Source organism: Zeus faber (assembly GCF_960531495.2).
Source record: "Zeus faber genome assembly, chromosome: 10".
NCBI lineage: Eukaryota > Metazoa > Chordata > Actinopteri > Zeiformes > Zeidae > Zeus > Zeus faber.
In genome coordinates this window covers 15,851,546-15,872,664 of record NC_137199.1, presented here as the reverse complement: position 1 = coordinate 15,872,664, position 21,119 = coordinate 15,851,546, and the positions used below count along the sequence as shown (strand labels likewise).

The window sequence follows — 21,119 nt, the reverse complement described above, 5'->3', positions numbered from 1 at the left end:
CCCAACCCTTAGATGCAAGAATAGGCTTTTTCATGTGATGTGTAATATCTTAAGAATACTCAATGTGTCGCTGTTGGCTATATTTGAACTGAATAGAGAGCTTAATATCACATTTATCTCCACCCACACTAGAGCATAATGCAATTTCGCGACGTGAGAGGCGTAATGTCATTTTTTCTATAGGTTTTACTAACAATGTGAGGTTACCTACAAATAACTGCTTACATTTAGTCAACATATTTTACATTATTCGTAATTGAGAATTGACTTGTTAAACGATGGCGCACAAAGGATTCCGGTTCGCAGCTTTTGTCTTCAGCTGTGTTCTAATTCTGCCGTCATCGCATTCTGTTAACGGGGATGTGAGCTATTCTTTACCCGAGGAGATGAAACGAGGAGCTGTTGTTGGAAATATCGCCAAGGATCTTGGGCTGGATGTGGGCAGACTGTCGGCGCGAAAGGCCCGTTTCGACAGCGAAGAAAACGACAAAAAATACTGTGAGATCAACCTGAGTAACGGGGATTTAAACGTTGCCGACAGGATCGACAGAGAATCTCTTTGTGGAAAGAAACCCTCCTGCATTTTGAAATTGGAACTTGTTTTGGAGAACCCACTGGAGCTGCATCGGATTAATCTCAACGTACAGGATATCAATGATAACCAACCGATATTTAAAAGGGACATTGTTAAAATGGAAATCCGGGAATCGGCAGTCAAAGGAGCTCGTTTTTCTTTAGACGAAGCGTATGATGCGGATATTGGAGAGAATGACGTAAAGGGCTATTCTCTACAACGTAATGATCACTTTAATTTGAATGTTGACACAAAAGCAGCCGGTCGAACGCAATGTGAACTGGTCTTACAAAAAGAATTGGATCGTGAAAACCAACATGAAATAGATTTAGTCCTAACGGCTCTGGATGGAGGTTCTCCTCAGAGATCTGGTTCTGTAATGATACACGTCACGGTGCTGGATGCGAATGATAACGCCCCAGTGTTCAGTCAGGCCGTCTATAAAGCCAGTCTGCCAGAAAACTCTCCTTTAGACACTGTGGTAATTACAGTGAGCGCTTCTGATGCCGATGAAGGAATTAATGGTGAAGTGACATATGAACTCCACCATGTGTCAGAAAACAGCAATGTATTTTCTCTCGACCCGAAAACTGGTGAAGTGAGAGTTATTGAGTCAGTTGACTACGAGAAAGAGTCCACACATGAAATTCGAATCAGTGCAAAAGATGGTCTTGGTTTAGCATCGTATTGCACGTTGATTATTGATATAACTGATGTGAATGACAATGCTCCTGTCATTTATCTAAAATCTCTGACTAATCCCATACCCGAGAATGTTCCTGCTGGAACAGAGGTGGGCATCATTAATGTGCAGGATAAAGACTCTGACAATAACAGGCAGGTACAGTTGTCCATTCAGCCCATAGTTCCTTTCAAACTGGTACCTTCCATCAAAAATTACCATTCTATGGTGACTACTGGTGAGCTGGACCGGGAGGCTGTGTCCAATTACAATATTACTATCACAGCCACAGACGAGGGGACTCCACCATTATCTTCTTCAAAAACTATTAAATTATCTGTAGCTGATGTCAATGACAACCCACCTGTGTTTGAGAAACAGTCCTACAGCTTCTACGTGACTGAAAACAACAAGCCAGGGGCCATTTTGTGCTCAGTCACAGCTCAAGATCCAGATTGGAGACAAAACGGTACTCTTATTTATTCTCTCTTGCCTAGTAAGTTGAATGGTGATCCAGTGTCATCATATCTATCAGTTAACGGAGACACTGGAGGCATCCACGCTGTGAAGTCGTTTGATTATGAACAGTTCAGGAGTTTTGACATTCACATCATGGCCAGAGACAACGGTTCTCCTCCACTCAGCAGCAACGTGACAGTCAGCGTGTTCATCACTGATGTCAATGACAACACTCCCCAGATACTGTATCCCTCCACTGAAGGAAATTCCATCACTGAGCTGGTCCCAAAATCAGTGCATGGAGGCTCTCTGGTTTCCAAGGTGATAGCAGTGGATTCAGACTCTGGACAGAATTCTTGGCTGTCCTATCATATCATTAAATCCACTGATCCGGGACTTTTTACTATTGGACTCCACAGCGGAGAGATCAGGACACAGAGGGACATTTCTGAATCTGACAACATGAAACAAAATCTTTTGATCGCAGTAAAAGACAATGGGCAGCCATCTCTCTCTGCCACTTGTTCCATGTATTTACTTATTTCTGATAATTTTGCTGACGTGCCTGAACTGAAAGAAATGTCTTACGAGGAAAACAGTTCCAAACTGACCTCCTATCTCATCATCGCGTTGGTATCTGTCTCCACTGTTTTCCTGACTTTCATTATCATCGTGCTTGGTGTGAGGTTTTGCCGCAGGAGAAAACCAAGACTGTTGTTTGATGGGGCGGTCGCCATACCCAGCACCTATCTCCCACCACATTACTCAGATGTTGACGGTACAGGAACTTTACGCAGTGCATACAACTACGACACATATTTAACCACGGGATCAAGAACCAGTGATTTCAAGTTTGTTCAGACCTACAATGACAACACGCTGCCTGTTGACCAGACCCTAAGAAAAATCCCAACTGATTTATCGGATCTGTTTGGAGAATCTACGGAGTCGCCAGAGGTAAGAAAAACAAACAGATTTTGAACTTTTGAATATATGTGTAGCTGTTTTTTTCCCCATTCCTTTTTTTATTCTTTATCACTTTGAGTGTTAAGTTTGCTGTCAGTGAGATATTATCATTTACTTTCAAAACAATTGTTGATTATTAAGAATCCATACTGCATTTTAATGTTACATGAAAGTCACTTTTACCGTGGGTTTTAATGTCTGCCAAGTCACATTATAACTGACTTTTTGTGACCATATAAGCCAACTTTAATTAAATGTTTAGAAATGAATGATGAAGCATGAGACTTTTTTACAAACAGGACTATGTACAATGCTGTCTTGTAGCCAGGATAAATTCAGACAGGTTTCTGTCCTAAATTCTAATGAATGGATTGAAAGCCAGCCTTTAAACCATATCATCAAGTTCTCTGATTACACCTCCATTCTACACTTAATGTGCACTGACAGTCTATCAGCATGCCACTCTGAAAAAATAGGTTTTGTAATTTTCGATCTGGATTTGATAGCAAAGGAGATTGTGTTTGACCCCAAACTTGATGGTGTTTAGAGTTGTTATCCATGACCAACCTACCAGTTGGGTTTGTATACTTATAAAGACTTTGGTTTCGAAATCCAAATGTTACAGGACAGATGTGGAAAGTCTGCTCAACTACAATGGCACATGATTGACACACATAAAAAAAACCTACATGTAGATGTAGGTTAGTTGAGTTGAATAGAATGTGTTGCTCATCTTTTATTGCACAGTTCTACAAGGCACGTATGTGAAATAACATGGTGTCATGCTTGAACTTGTCTATACAAATTCAAGCACAGATTATTTGCATATCAACTGCTATGAAAATGATGGGGGTTGAATCACATCCCACTTTTGTCTTAAGCTCTGTATTCCAGTTTGTAATTTCTTGTAAACTATTTGAGGTCACATCATGTCAGGCATTGCATCACACATTTCATACAAATAAACTCAATCTGCTTTACATTAAAATATTATGAAAAAAAAAAATATATATATATTTATACACATATCTATGTATTTTAATACATGTACTGTATAAACACATACAAAGTAGAGTGTTAAACCCCTCCACACTAAAGCCCACATAAAATACATAATTCGTAATCCCTATCCACACTCACAGAACAAGAACAAATTCATGCAGTATTTATGATCCTTCCACACTCGTGCCGCAACAACTTACACTCATACCCACATAGTATATAACAAAGCCACACAAAAGAAGGCACACAGACTAACTACCAAAACAAAAAAAAAAGCCAGGTCCTTAACTTGCTGTTTAGGAAAGGGCATTGTGCAGCATCTGAAGTCATCTGGCAGCTGGAAAGGCTTTCAGCGTATCCTAAAATGAAACTCCTTTTTTTTTTCACATATCTTATTAGCTTCTGATTTTGTGGACCTGGAGATCTCTTTCTTAACAATGCTGTGGGCATTATTATTATTATTATTATTATTATTATTCCTATTTCAGAATATTTTTTAAATAGTTGTTGTTTACATAATTCTGTTCAGCGAGGAGCTCTGCCCCATTCAAAACGTGCAAAATGTGTAGTCATGTACATTAAGTGTACTTTAGGGTCCATTTCTGTGTGGATCTAAATTGTAATATCGGAGAAAGCACTTGTAGTGTTGCTGATCACCCGGCTTGGCCTTGTACCTATGAAAATGAAACAAGGATATATTATTGGAAATATCAACAAATATCTTGAGTTGGATGTGAGCAGATTGTTTCTGCCAAAGGTTCGTTTCAACTCTGATATAAAGGGGAAAAAAAAATGTATGTGCTTAAAAAAGGTGGCTTTGTTGCATTTTCCTCAACACTCCATTAATCAGTCAAGGATAATACACTGCTTCAACCTTGTTTAATTGTGTATGTTCACCATTCATTTAGATTCATATAGCCATAGCTTATAGCCAATAGCTTAATCTTACAAATGTTAATTAAATGCTGCAAAATTAAATTTAGGTGAAGATCACTTCACCAATACAGATAAGCTTTAAAATATTAGATATGTGTGGTGTTGGAAACCGAAAAGGAGGATTTGATTTTTTGGCATTGTCCAATTTTGCTGAACATCAGAAAATCACTTCTTCACTGCTGCCAGTAATGTGCTCTACATAGTTTTGAGTCTGTGTTTTTGCTAACAACTTCCGGAGGAAAGCGACACCAAAATCACATCTGTGGCTAGTGCATCAAAAATGTCATTCATCAGTTTGTGTTTTTGGCTTTGTTTTTGGCAGTGACTAGGGCTCCAATTGTCAGTGGTAAAGATTTTGTCTAATCCAACAAAGTCATAATGTACATTGTCACAAAGTTGGAGGCATACCCCTTTGTTAAGGCGGTGTCTTTAATATAATGACTCCTGGGAATCTCATATTTGGCCTCTATGTTGGTTGTTCCTGTCGAGCAGAGGTGACACCAGGTTCAATAGTGGTGTGGCATTGTTTTTTTATGAAAGTTGCCTCGGGCCCCACATATTTGCTTATATAATGACTCAGGCCTGTATCCAACGAAATTCAGCCTCAAATTGTTGGCCATATTATTTTATTGATTATGATCTAATGGGCAAAACTAATCCTATAGATCTGCATTCCAATAAGAGATGCTTTCTGGATACAGACCCTTGTCAGGTAAGACTCAGGGACCTACTGGTAGTCTATTACCAAATCATTATCCCTTTCCCATATTAATCTGCATGACTGGCTGCGTGGTTATTCAATTATTACTGCACAATACACCATTTTAAACAGACTACCATTATTTGCATAAATATCCATTCTGCTGTCGAAAATATCTTCAAATATGACTTCCACCATCACACTGTTAAGCAGTAGACTACACCAACAAAACGAAAAGTGGTTATAATATAGAAATACTGTTTTATTTTATAAATGCCTGAGGTGCGGGAGGGAGGGGCCGCATCAATTATATTATAATGAATTCATTGTGTTTAAAATTGAATCATAAAAAACAAGCCTTTCTGTTCTGAGCATGCTCAGTCCAGGCCTCATTGGCTTGCATTAAAAAGTCTTGCTATTGGTCGACTTCATCACATGGTTTTGGGCTTCATGTCTTTACAAGGGTATTCATTCGTCCACCGCCACTTTTATGAAATTGGTTCAGCTTCCCTCTAAATTGTGGTGTTTTTTCCCTCTGCGTTAATTACTATGGCTGTGACTAAAAAAGTACAACACGTAAACAAAGAAACGCAATGTGCGTTCGCCTGTGCTGCTTAATACACTATACGAAGTAGATGGCAGATGCTTGTTCGCCAAACGTCTCCCGGCGGCGCTGTCTGGTTGTATTGGTCAACTCTTTGTCATCTACATGATAACTTTTTTGAGAGAATTTCAATTTCAGCTTACTGTTTACTGACCCATTTCTGTACCTCCTCCTAATACCAATAATTTAGTATACTACTACTAAGTAGTTGAATTAATACAATTAATAAATTAAGTATTAATAGTTGTCATAATTATAACTTTTTTATGTTGTTATTGCATTCCTTGCAACAAAAGGGATTGTTCAACTTATATAATATCACTAAAATATATTTTACTTTTTGTCTTAAATGTAATGCCCGAGTGTAGTCTTTCTGGTTAATTTACCTGACAGATACTAATTTGAAATGCATGTTAATAATCCAATCATTTATTAAGTCAGGTTGTGTTCATGTGTAAATCTCTTTACCACATTTACAGCTTGGAAGGACTTTCGAGTTTGATGGCAACCCCAACGGAAAGCCCTACCATGGGCCAGCCAAAACCTCCGCAAAATCCAAGTAATATACATGTAATTGAACCAGAGGCTTTGTGGCATTTTGTTCAACATTCTTTGTCATATGGAGTGGTGGCTCTGAATCATAACATGTTGTGACCTGCCTTTTTTATAGTATATTGTGTTCATCATTGATTAAGATTCCTACTGTGTGAACATACAGGATTCAGAACATCCTCTATCTTTTTGAGACCGGTTATAATCATTCTGAGGGAGGGGGAGCCCGGCGTTATGAAGGATCCGTGGGTGAAGTGATCCAGACATTGCGAACCATTTCGGGCTGGATATTGGGCGCTGTCCGTGGTGCTAGAGCTGGTCACACTCAGCCCGCACCAGATCGCTGCTAAATTATATTGTTCAGTGACTTTTACAATGGAGGGATGCCCTAAAGTCTCACATGCATTGTTTCATTCAAGGTGAGGAAAACGCCTAATGGTCTGGTTTGCTAAATGAATGCGTTGCCCGAAGGAGCGCATATTGTTGCCAGCAGGTTATGTGTACTATCTGAGGGATACTCATGGTGTCGCTGTCTACTGTGAGGTGTATAAAGCCTCCTGTCTCCACCGTCTCTCCACCCATTCTCGGTTATTGTGAAAACCTCATCCGGACACTGAAATCCCACTTAATGAGAATCTTTCTTATATGTACTTGTATGAACCTTATTGGTATCGTAATTGGATTTTTTTTATTTTTTTTTGCGGATGCAGTATTCCTGAAGGACGATTTGATTTTCAACAATGGCGCCGATAGGATTCCGGTTCGCAGCTTTTGTCTTCAGTTGTGTTCTAATTCTGCCGTCATCGCATTCTGTTAACGGGGAAGTGAGCTATTCTTTACCCGAGGAGATGAAACGAGGAGCTGTTGTTGGAAATATCGCCAAGGATCTTGGGCTGGATGTGGGCAGACTGTCTGCGCGAAAAGCCCGTTTCGACACCGATGAAAAAGGAAAACAATACTGTGAGATCAACCTGAGTAACGGGGATTTAAACGTTGCCGACAGGATCGACAGAGAATCTCTTTGTGGAAAGAAACCCTCCTGCATTTTGAAATTGGAACTTGTTTTGGAGAACCCACTGGAGCTGCATCGGATTAATCTAAACGTACAGGATATCAATGATAACCAACCGATATTTAAAAAGGACATAATCAAAATGGAAATCCAGGAATCGGCAGACAAAGGAGCTCGTTTTTCTCTAAACGAAGCGCACGATGCGGATATTGGAGAGAATGACGTGAAGATCTATTCTCTACAACGTAATGATCACTTTATTTTGAATGTTGACACAAAAGCAGCCGGTCGAACGCAATGTGAACTGGTTTTACAAAAAGAACTGGATCGTGAAAACCAACATGAAATAGATTTGGTGCTAACCGCTCTGGATGGAGGTTCTCCTCAGAGATCTGGTTCTGTAATGATACACGTCACGGTGCTGGATGCGAATGATAACGCCCCAGTGTTCAGTCAGGCCGTCTATAAAGCCAGTCTGCCAGAAAACTCTCCTTTAGACACTGTGGTAATTACAGTGAGCGCTTCTGATGCTGATGAAGGAATTAATGGTGAAGTGACATATGAACTGGATCATGTCTCAGAAAACAGCAATGCGTTTTCCCTCGACCCAAAATCTGGACAAGTGAGAGTTATTGAGCCAATCGACTATGAGGAAGAGTCCACATATGAAATTCGAATCAGTGCAAAAGATGGTCTTGGTTTAGCCTCTCACTGCACGTTGATCATTGATATAACTGATGTTAATGACAATGCTCCTATGATTTATTTAAAATCTCTGGCTAATCCCATACCAGAGAATGTTCCTGCTGGAACAGAGGTGGGCATCATTAATGTGCAGGATAAAGACTCTGACAATAACAGGCAGGTACAGTTGTCCATTCAGCCAACAGTTCCTTTCAAACTGGTACCTTCCATAAAAAATTACCATTCTATGGTGACTACTGGTGAGCTGGACCGGGAGTCTGTGTCCAATTACAATATCACTATCACAGCCACGGATGAGGGGACTCCACCACTCTCTTCTTCCAAAACTATTCAGTTATCTGTAGCTGACGTCAATGACAACCCACCTGTGTTTGAGAAACAGTCCTACAGCTTCTACGTGACTGAAAATAACAAGCCAGGGGCCACTTTGTGCTCAGTTACAGCTCAAGATCCAGATTGGAGACAAAACGGTACTCTTATTTATTCTCTCTTGCCTAGTAAGTTGAATGGTGATCCAGTGTCATCATATCTATCAGTTAACGGAGACACTGGAGGCATCCACGCTGTGAAGTCGTTTGATTATGAACAGTTCAGGAGTTTTGATATTCGCATCATGGCCAGAGACAACGGTTCTCCTCCACTCAGCAGCAACGTGACAGTCAGTGTGTTCATCACTGATGTCAATGACAACACTCCCCAGATACTGTATCCCTCCACTGAAGGAAACTCCTTCATCACTGAGCTGGTCCCAAAATCAGTGCATGCAGGCTCTCTGGTTTCCAAGGTGATAGCAGTGGACTCAGACTCTGGACAGAATTCTTGGCTGTCCTATCATATCATTAAATCCACTGATCCAGGACTTTTTACTCTTGGACTCCACAGCGGAGAGATCAGGACACAGAGGGACATTTCTGAATCTGACAACATGAAACAAAATCTTTTGATCGCAGTAAAAGACAATGGGCAGCCATCTCTCTCTGCCACTTGTTCCATGTATTTACTTATTTCTGATAATTTTGCTGACGTGCCTGAACTGAAAGAAGTGTCTTTCGAAGAAAACAGTTCCAAACTGACCTCCTATCTCATCATCGCGTTGGTATCCGTCTCCACTGTTTTCCTAACTTTCATTATCATCGTGCTTGGTGTGAGGTTTTGCCGCAGGAGAAAACCAAGACTGTTGTTTGATGGGGCGGTCGCCATACCCAGCACCTATCTCCCACCAAATTACTCAGATGTTGACGGTACAGGAACTTTACGCAGTGCATACAACTACGACACATATTTAACCACGGGATCAAGAACCAGTGATTTCAAGTTTGTTCAATCCTACAATGACAACACGCTGCCTGTTGACCAGACCCTAAGAAAAATACCAACTGATTTATCAGATCTGTTTGGAGAATCAAAGGAGTCGCCAGAGGTAAGACAAAAAAATGAATTCAGAAATTTTGAATGAATGTATGTAGCTGTTTTTTTTTTTCATTCTTCATCACTTTGAGTTTTATGTTTACAGTCTTTGAAATAGTATCATTTCGTTCAAAATAATTGTTGATTATTAAGACTGCATACTGCATTATAATGTTACATGAAGGTCACTTTTACTCTGGGTTTTAGTGTCTGCTAAGTCACACTCAAGCTGATGTTTTGTGACTATATAAACCAACTTTAATTACATTTTTAGAAATGAACGGAGAAACATGAGACTTTTTACAAGCAGGACCATGCACAATGCTTTCATAGAGCCAGGATCAGTTCAGGCAGTTTTTTTGTCCTATATACTAAAAATGGATTGAAAGCCAACCTGCAAACCATATCATCAAGATCTCGTATTACACCTCCATGCTACACTTAATGTGCACTGACAGTCTATTAGCATGCCACTCTGAAAAGAGTTTTGTAATTTTAGATCTGGATTTTAATGCAAACGACATGGTGTTTGACCCCATACTTGATGGCGTTAAGATGTTTAGAGTTGTTGGCCAACCCATCACCCCAGTTCGTATACTTTAGATACTTATGGTTCCAAATTCAAATGTTACAGGACAGATGTGTAAGGCTGCTCAACTACAATGGTACATGATTTTTTCATGTCGGCTCTAGGTTAGTTGAGTTGAATAGAATGTGTTGCTCATCTTTTATTGCACAGTTTTAGAAAGCATGCATGTGAAATAACATAGTGTTGTGCTTTAACTTGTCTATACAAATAAAATCACAGATTGGTTGCATATCAACAACTATGAAAATGATGGGAGTTGAATCACATACCACTTTTGTCTTGAACTCTGAATTCCAGTTTGTAAGTTCTTGTAAACTATTTGAGATCAACTCATGTCAAGCACTGCATCACAAATTTCATACCAAGAAAAGTTAATCTGCTTTACATTAAAATGTAATTAAAATATAAATAATTATAAAATAATAATGAATATAATTAAATAAATACACATATCTAAGTATGTTAAGACATGTATAAACATTTACAAAGTAGATTGTTAAACCCGTCCACACTCAAGCCCACATAAAATACTTCATTCATAATCCTTATCCATCCTCACAGAACAACCACTAATTCACAAGTATTAATGATCCTGCCACACTAATGCCACAACAACTTACACACATGCCCACATGGTTTACAACAAAGTGACACAAATGAATGCACACACACTAACTAACCAACAACCTGAGAAAAAAGGCAAGTTCTTTAAGTTGCTGTTTCGGAGAGGACATGGTGGAGCATCTCAAGTCATTGGACAGCTGGACCGGCTTTTGTGTCGCCTAATATGAAACTTTTTTTTTTGAAAATTGAAAATATTATTAGCTTCTGAGTTTTTGGAAGTGGAGATATCTTTCTGAACAAGGCTGTGGAGATGATCATTATTGTTATTGTTTTTATTATTATTTCACAATGTTGTTTGCATAAGGGCCAGGCGGAGCTCTGCCCCATTCAAACCATGCAAAATATGTAGTCATGTATCACAAGTGTGTTTAAGGGTTCATTTCTACGTGGATATAAACGTGAAATATCGGAGAATGCAGAAAGCGCTTGTAGAGCCGCTGTTCACCGGGCTGGGCCCTGTACCTGAGCAAATGAATCAAGGATATTGTTGGGAATATCAATCTTGAGTTGGATGTGAGCAGATTGTCTCTGCGAAAGGTCCATTTTAATTCTGATATCAGGATTAAAATAAAATATATAATAATAATAATAAAAAAAAAAAATAATAATATATATATATATATATATATATATATATAAAAACATATATTTTGTAATAGAAAAATATAAATTTCCTCTAAATATCTTTCTTAAACAAAACAGGATGCCCTTTCTCTAAACTAGTTACCAAAGGTGGTCCCAGACATGCACTGATCATCTTCCAGGGAGGAAGAGGGGGATTTCTCATCCACACAATAATTATTTTAATTCCCTGAGAGGAAGCCCCCCCCTCCCACTCCCTCTGCTATGTCGCCCCTCTCTCTCTCTCTCTCTCTCTCTCTCTCTCTCTCTCTCTCTCTCTCTCTCTCTCTCTCTCTCAATCCTCCTGTATGAATTAGATTTCTCATGAGATGTACGTCAGAACTCCCGACAAAGCACTGTTTGGAAGTGTGTCTGAACCTCTCGTTTATTCGAGAGAATAACTCCATTAATATGACACAGTTTTCGTTCTTGGTGGCGGAGCCAGGTTTATCTCACCAGATCCACGTTGGAAATTCCATAACTGTTTATATACAGTGTGTGTATATATATATATATATATATATATATATATATATATATATATATATATATATATATATATATATATATAATGTATTTACTTAAAAAAGTGGATTTGCGTTATTTTCTTCAACACTCTAGTAATTAGTCAAGGATAATATATTGCTTCGACCTTTTTTTTACTTGTTTAGATATACTGTATGCTCACATTGATTTTGATTTATATAGTACATCAATAACTTCATCATATCAAATGTTAATTAAATGTTGCAACAAGAAGTTTAGGGGAAAATCACTTCACAAATACAGATACGCCTTTAAATATCAAATAATATGTGTGGTGTTGGAAATGAAAAAGAAGGATTTGCTTATTTGGCTTTGTCTAATTTTGCTGATCATCAGAAAATCGCTTCGTCACTGCTGCCAGCACTGCTGCCAGTAATGTGCTCTACATAGTTTGGATTCTGTGTTTTTACGAACAACCTCTGGAGGAAAGTGACACCAAAATCCCATCTGTGGCTGGTGCATCAAAATGCCAATCATTAGTTTTTGTTTTGGCTTTGTTTTTGGCATTGACTACGACTCCAAATGTCAGTGGTGAAGATTTTGTGTAATCCAACCACGTTATAATGTACATTGTCACAAAGTCGGGGGCATACCAATTCGGTAAGGTGGAGTCTATAATATAATGATTCCTGGGTGTTGCATCTTTTTTAAGAATGTTTCTTAGGGCCCAATATTTTTGCTTATCCACTGACTCTGGCCCATATCCAAAGAAATTCAGCCTCAAAGTGTTGGCTATATCATTTTATTGGTTATTATTGGGCAAAACTAATCCTACAGATCTACATTCCTATAAGAGATGTTTTCTAGATACAGACCCTTGTCAGGTAAAACTCAGAGACCTACTGGTAGTCTATAACCAAATCATTATCACTTTCCCATACTCATCTGTGTGACTGGCTGTGTGATTATTCGATTAATACTGCACTATACACACAATTTTAAACAGACTACCATTATTTGCAATAATATTAGTCCTGCTGTTGTAAAAATCTCCAAATATGACTTCCATCATCACACTGTTAGGTAGTAGACTATACCAACAAAATAAAAAACAGTTTATATTGTTGAAATGCTATTTCATTTCTTATTTTAATCCTGTGCTGCGGGAGCGAGGGGGGGGCAGCATCCATAAATAATGTGAAAATCTAATTAAAACAATCTGAAATGTGTATTTTATGTAATAAAAAAATTGTGCTTTAAATCGGTTCGTAAAAGAAAAACAAGCATTTCTGTTCTGAGCATGCTCAGTCCAGGCCTCGTTGGCTTGCATTGCAAAGTCTTGCTATTGGTCGACCTCGTCACATGGTTTTGGGCTTCACGTTTCTCCAAGTGTTGTCCTTCTTCCACCGCCACGTGTGTGCGTTCGATTCAACTTCCCTCTGAACGGCGAATTTGTGGCGTTTTTTCCTTATGCATTGTTTTCTATCGCAGTGATTTAAAAAAAAAAAAAGTACAAAACATAAAAAAAATGTAATGCGTTTGCGTTCGCCTGTGCTGCTTCATGCTTAAAGTGGTTTGGCAGATGCTTGTTCGCCAAACGTTTCCCGGCGGCCCCGTCTGGTAGTTTGGGTCAACTCTTTGTCATCTACATGATAACTTTTAAGAAATATTTTCAATTTCAGCGTACAGTTTACTGACCCATTTTTATTCCTCTCCCTAATAACAATAATTAATTATACTATTACGAGTTTGATCAATTAATACGATTAATAGATTTCGAATTAATAGTAGGCCTAAAAATAACGTTTTATGTTGTTATTGCATTCCTTGCCGCAAATGTGATTGTTCAACTTATATAATATCACTCAAATATATTTTACTTTTTTGTCATAAATGTAATGCTCCAGTGTAGTCTTTCTGGTTAATTTACCTGATAAATAGTCATTTAAAACGCATCTCAATAATCAAGTGTTTTACTAAATCAGGTTGTGTTTATATGTAGTTCTCTTTATCACATTTACAGCCTCAAAACACTTTCCAGACCCACAGAGAGTTTTATGGCACCCCCTAATAAATATGTAAAGAGATAGATAGATGGATAGATGAATTCACTGGAACATTAAAGAACAAATGTGAAGACAAATATAACTATCTAAGAGACATTGGAGTTCAAAGAAGTCAGCAGGGACTTCTGCCATGAGAATATGGTGTCGTCTCTGACACACATAAAACATGATTGATATGAGGCAAAACTTGTGCCAAAACACATTGATTGATTTGTTGGATGTAACTTGTCTCCTGCCATTATTTTTCGTTAAAAGTTTATTGCATGTGTGTGTGCTTGTATTCACCAATGGCTGTGATTTTAAGAAAGGGAACTTATGATATGATGATACTCTGAACTAGTGCTTATTCATGCCGAAGTTAACTAAGCTGGGGATATCTGGGCGAGCCTGTCCCGAGTTTGTCAAAAAAAATGTTTCAAAAACATACCCTACTCGCTCACTCCCGTCAAGTAAAAAAAAAATATACCTGTATTAGAAACGTGGTTTTTGTGGCATTTTGTCCAACATTCTTTGTCATATCGAGTGCTGGCTCAAAATGATCACACGTGGTGAGATGCCTTTTTTTCGATTGTAAATTGTGTTCATCATTGATTAAGATTCCTACTGTGTGAGCACACAGAATACAGAACATCCTGTATCCTTGTGAGACCGAAAGAAAGCGGTTACAATCATTCTGAAGGAGGGGAAGCCCGACGTTGACGACTGTTCCGGGTGTGAAGGGATCCAGACATTGCGAACCATTTCGGGCTGGATATTGGGCGCTGTCCGTTCTGCTGAAGCTGGTCACACTCAGCCCGCACCAGATCGCTGCTGAATTATACTGTGGTGGTACTTTTAAAATTGAGGGATGCCCTCAACAGTCACATGCAGTGTTTCATTCAACGTGAGGAAAACGCCAAATGGTCTGGTTTGCTACGTGAATGCGTACCCTGATGCAGCGCAAAATAAGGTTGCCAGCAGGTTATGTGTACTATCTGAGGGATACTCACGGTGTCGCTGTCTACTGTGAGGTGTATAAAGCCTCCTGTCTCCAAGGTATCTCCACCCTTACTCGCTTATTGTGCAAACCTCAACCAGGCGGTGAAAACCACGTTAATACGATTTTTTCTTATATGTACTTGTATGGACTTATTGACATCGTATTTAGATTTTTCTTTTTTTTTGCGGATACAGTATTCGTGATATACATTTGATTTTCAACAATGGCGAACGAAGGATTCCTGTTCACAGCTTTTGTCTTCAGTTGTGTTCTAATTCTGCCGTCATCGCATTCTGTTAACGGGGATGTGAGCTATTCTTTACCCGAGGAGATGAAACGAGGAGCTGTTGTTGGAAATATCGCCAAGGATCTTGGGCTGGATGTGGGCAGACTGTCTGCGCGAAAGGCCCGTTTCGACACCGATGGAAAAGGAAAACAATACTGTGAGATCAACCTGAGTAACGGGGATTTAAACGTTGCCGACAGGATCGACAGAGAATCTCTTTGTGGAAAGAAACCCTCCTGCATTTTGAAATTGGAACTTGTTTTGGAGAACCCACTGGAGCTGCATCGGATTAATCTGAATGTACAGGATATCAATGATAACCCACCGATATTTAAAAAGGACATAATTAAAATGGAAATCCGGGAATCGGCAGTCAAAGGAGCTCGTTTTTCTCTCGACGAAGCCTATGATGCGGATATTGGAGAGCATGGCGTAAAGGGCTATTCTCTACAACTTAATGATCACTTTAATTTGAATGTTGACTCAAAAGCAGCCGGTCGAACGCACTGCGAATTGGTCTTACAAAAAGAATTGGATCGTGAAAACCAACATGAAATAGATTTGGTGCTAACCGCTCTGGATGGAGGTTCTCCTCAGAGATCTGGTTCTGTAATGATACACGTCACGGTGCTGGATGCGAATGATAACGCCCCAGTGTTCAGTCAGGCCGTCTATAAAGCCAGTCTGCCAGAAAACTCTCCTTTAGACACTGTGGTAATTACAGTGAGCGCTTCTGATGCTGATGAAGGAATTAATGGTGAAGTGACATATGAACTCCACCATGTCTCAGAAAACAGCGATGTATTTTCTCTTGACCCAAAATCTGGTGAAGTGAGAGTTATTGAGTCAATCGACTACGAGGAACAGTCCACATATGAAATTCGAATCAGTGCAAAAGATGGTCTTGGTTTAGCATCGTATTGCACGTTGATTATTGATATAACTGATGTGAATGACAATGCTCCTGTGATTTATTTAAAATCTCTGACTAATCCCATACCAGAGAATGTTCCTGCTGGAACAGAGGTGGGCATCATTAATGTGCAGGATGAAGACTCTGACAATAACAGGCAGGTACAGTTGTCCATTCAGCCAACAGTTCCTTTCAAACTGGTACCTTCCATCAAAAATTACCATTCTATGGTGACTACTGGTGAGCTGGACCGGGAGTCTGTGTCCAATTACAATATTACTATCACAGCCACAGACGAGGGGACTCCCCCACTATCTTCTTCTAAAACTATTAAATTATCTGTATCTGACATCAATGACAACCCACCTGTGTTTGAGAAACAGTCCTACAGCTTCTATGTGACTGAAAATAACAAGCCAGGGGCCACCTTGTGCTCAGTTACAGCTCAAGATCCAGATTGGAGACAAAACGGTACTCTTATTTATTCTCTCTTGCCTAGTAAGTTGAATGGTGATCCAGTGTCATCATATCTATCAGTTAACGGAGACACTGGAGGCATCCACGCTGTGAAGTCGTTTGATTATGAACAGTTCAGGAGTTTTGACATTCACATCATGGCCAGAGACAACGGTTCTCCTCCACTCAGCAGCAACGTGACAGTCAGTGTGTTCATCACTGATGTTAATGACAACGCTCCCCAGATACTGTATCCCTCCACTGAAGGAAATTCCATCACTGAGCTGGTCCCAAAATCAGTGCATGGAGGTTCTCTGGTTTCCAAGGTGATAGCAGTGGATTCAGACTCTGGACAGAATTCTTGGCTGTCCTATCATATCATTAAATCCACTGATCCAGGACTTTTTACTATTGGACTCCACAGCGGAGAGATCAGGACACAGAGGGACATTTCTGAATCTGACAACATGAAACAGAATCTTTTGATCGCAGTAAAAGACAATGGGCAGCCATCTCTCTCTGCCACTTGTTCCATGTATTTACTTATTTCTGATAATTTTGCTGACGTGCCTGAACTGAAAGAAGTGTCTTTCGAAGAAAACAGTTTCAAACTGACCTCCTATCTCATCATCGCGTTGGTATCTGTCTCCACTGTTTTCCTGACTTTCATTATCATCGTGCTCGGTGTGAGGTTTTGCCGCAGGAGAAAACCAAGACTGTTGTTTGATGGGGCGGTCGCCATACCCAGCACCTATCTCCCACCACATTACTCAGATGTTGACGGTACAGGAACTTTACGCAGTGCATACAACTACGACACATATTTAACCACGGGATCAAGAACCAGTGATTTCAAGTTTGTTCAGACCTACAATGACAACACGCTGCCTGTTGACCAGACCCTAAGAAAAATCCCAACTGATTTATCGGATCTGTTTGGAGAATCTACGGAGTCGCCAGAGGTAAGAAAAACAAACAGATTTTGAACTTTTGAATATATGTGTAGCTGTTTTTTTCCCCATTCCGTTTTTTATTCTTTATCACTTTGAGTGTTAAGTTTGCTGTCAGTGAGATATTATCATTTACTTTCAAAACAATTGTTGATTGTTAAGAATCCATACTGAATTTTAATGTTACATGAAAGTCACTTTTACCGTGGGTTTTAATGTCTGCCAAGTCACATTATAACTGACTTTTTGTGACCATATAAGCCAACTTTAATTAAATGTTTAGAAATGAATGAAGAAGCATGAGACTTTTTTACAAACAGGACTATGTACAATGCTGTCTTGCAGCCAGGATAAATTCAGACAGGTTTCTGTCCTAAATTCTAATGAATGGATTGAAAGCCAGCCTTTAAACCATATCATCAAGTTCTATGATTACACCTCCATTCTACACTTAATGTGCACTGACAGTCTATCAGCATGCCACTCTGAAAAAATAGGTTTTGTAATTTTCGATCTGGATTTGATAGCAAAGGAGATTGTGTTTGACCCCAAACTTGATGGTGTTTAGAGTTGTCATCCATGACCAACCTACCAGTTGGGTTTGTATACTTATAAAGACTTTGGTTTCGAAATCCAAATGTTACAGGACAGATGTGGAAAGTCTGCTCAACTACAATGGCACATGATTGACATACATAAAAAAAACGTACATGTAGATGTAGGTTAGATGAGTTGAATAGAATGTGTTGCTCATCATTTATTGCACAGTTCTACAAGGCACGTATGTGAAATAACAGGGTTTCATGCTTGAACTTGTCTATACAAATTATACACAGATTATTTGCATATCAACTGCTATGAAAATGATGGTGGTTGAATCACATACCACTTTTGTCTTAAACTCTGAATTCCAGTTTGTAATTTCTTGTAAACTATTTGAGGTCACATCATGTCAGGCATTGCATCACAAATTTCATACCAAGAAAAGTTAATCTGCTTTACATTAAAATGTAATTAAAATATAAATAATTCTAAAATAATAATGAATATAATTAAATAAATACACATATCTAAGTATGTTAAGACATGTATAAACATATACAAAGTAGATTGTTAAACCCGTCCACACTCAAGCCCACATAAAATACTTCATTCATAATCCTTATCCATCCTCACAGAACAACCACTGATTCACAAATATTAATGATCCTGCCACACTACTGCCACAACAACTTACACACATGCCCACATGGTTTACAACAAAGTGACACAAATGAATGCACACACACTAACTAACTAACAACCTGAGAAAAAAGGCAATGTCTTTAAGTTGCTTTTTCGGAGAGGACATGGTTGAGCATCTAAAGTCATTGGACAGCTGGACAGGCTTTTGTGTCTCCTAATATGAAACTTTTTTTTTGAAAATATTATTAGCTTCTGAGTTTTTGGAAGTGGAGATATCTTTCTGAACAATGCTGTGGAGATGATCATTATTGTTATTGTTTTTATTATTATTTCAGAATGTTATTTGCATAAGGGCCAGGCGGAGCTCCGCCCCATTCAAACCATGCAAAATATGTAGTCATGTATCGTAAGTGTGTTTAAGGGTTCATTTCTACGTGGATATAAACGTGAAATATCAGAGAATGCAGAAAGCGCTTGTAGAGTCGCTGTTCACCGGGCTGGGCCCTGTACCTGAGCAAATGAATCAAGGATATTGTTGGGAATATCAATCTTGAGTTGGATGTGAGCAGATTGTCTCTGCGAAAGGTCCATTTTAATTCTGATATCAGGATTAAAATAAAATATATAATAATAATAAATAAATAAAAATTATATATATATATATATATATATATATATATATATATATATATATATATATATATATATATATATATATAAACATATATTTTGTAATAGAAAAATATAAATTTCCTCTAAATATCTTTCTTAAACAAAACAGGATGCCCTTTCTCTAAACTAGTTACCAAAGGTGGTCCCAGACATGCACTGATCATCTTCCAGGGAGGAAGAGGGGGATTTCACATCCACACAATAATTATTTTAATTCCCTGAGAGGAAGCCCCCCCCTCCCACTCCCTCTGCTATGTCGCCCCTCTCTCTCTCTCTCTCTCTCTCTCTCTCTCTCTCTCTCTCTCTCTCTCTCAATCCTCCTGTATGAATTAGATTTCTCATGAGATGTACGTCAGAACTCCCGACAAAGCACTGTTTGGAAGTGTGTCTGAACCTCTCGTTTATTCGAGAGAATAACTCCATTATTATGACACAGTTTTCGTTCTTGGTGGCGGAGCCAGGTTTATCTCACCAGATCCACGTTAGAAATTCCATAACTGTTTATATACAGTGTGTGTGTGTATGTATGTATATATATATATATATATATATATATATATATATATATATATATATATATATATATATATATATATAATGTATTTACTTAAAAAAGTGGATTTGCGTTATTTTCTTCAACACTCTAGTAATTAGTCAAGGATAATATATTGCTTCGACCTTTTTTTTACTTTTTTACATATACTGTATGCTCACATTGATTTTGATTTATATAGTACATCAATAACTTCATCATATCAAATGTTAATTAAATGTTGCAACAAGAAGTTTAGGGGAAAATCACTTCACAAATACAGATACGCCTTTAAATATCAAATAATATGTGTGGTGTTGGAAATGAAAAAGAAGGATTTGCTTATTTGGCTTTGTCTAATTTTGCTGATCATCAGAAAATCGCTTCGTCACTGCTGCCAGCACTGCTGCCAGTAATGTGCTCTACATAGTTTGGATTCTGTGTTTTTACGAACAACCTCTGGAGGAAAGTGACACCAAAATCCCATCTGTGGCTGGTGCATCAAAATGCCAATCATTAGTTTTTGTTTTGGCTTTGTTTTTGGCATTGACTACGACTCCAAATGTCAGTGGTGAAGATTTTGTGTAATCCAACCACGTTATAATGTACATTGTCACAAAGTCGGGGGCATACCACTTTGGTAAGGTGGCGTCTATAATATAATGATTCCTGGGTGTTGCATCTTTTTTAAGAATGTTTCTTAGGGCCCAATATTTTTGCTTATCCACTGACTCCGGCCCATATCCAAAGAAATTCAGCCTCAAAGTGTTGGCCATATCATTTTATTGGTTATTAATGGGCAAAACTAATCCTACAGATCTACATTCCTATAAGAGATGTTTTCTAGATACAGACCCTTGTCAGGTAAAACTCAGAGACCTACTGGTAGTCTATAACCAAATCATTATCACTTTCCCATACTCATCTGTGTGACTGGCTGTGTGATTATTCGATTAATACTGCACTATACACACAATTTTAAACAGACTACCATTATTTGCATTAATATTAGTCCTGCTGTTGTAAAAATCTCCAAATATGACTTCCATCATCACACTGTTAGGTAGTAGACTATACCAACAAAATAAAAAACAGTTTATATTGTTGAAATGCTATTTCATTTCTTATTTTAATCCTGTGCTGCGGGAGCGAGGGGGGGGC

The 21,119-nt window shown here is 38.6% G+C and overlaps 2 protein-coding genes across 2 annotated transcripts; both read left to right on the top strand.

Moving 5' to 3' along the window:
• Positions 1-278: 278 nt before the first annotated feature.
• On the top strand, positions 279-13,990 carry LOC307235890 (protocadherin beta-16-like; the record flags this gene model as incomplete). Its single annotated transcript, XM_080008149.1, has 3 exons — positions 279-837; positions 7,772-9,612; positions 13,943-13,990. The coding sequence occupies 3 exons, from the start codon at positions 279-281 to the stop codon at positions 13,988-13,990; spliced, it is 2,448 nt and encodes an 815-aa protein (XP_079864275.1).
• Positions 13,991-15,259: 1,269 nt separating this feature from the next.
• LOC307235889 (protocadherin gamma-A12-like) lies at positions 15,260-17,605 on the top strand (the record flags this gene model as incomplete). Its single annotated transcript, XM_080008148.1, has 1 exon — positions 15,260-17,605. Exon 1 carries the CDS (start codon positions 15,296-15,298, stop codon positions 17,603-17,605), a length of 2,310 nt encoding a protein of 769 aa, XP_079864274.1. The 5' UTR covers positions 15,260-15,295.
• Between the last annotated feature and the right edge of the window lie 3,514 nt (positions 17,606-21,119).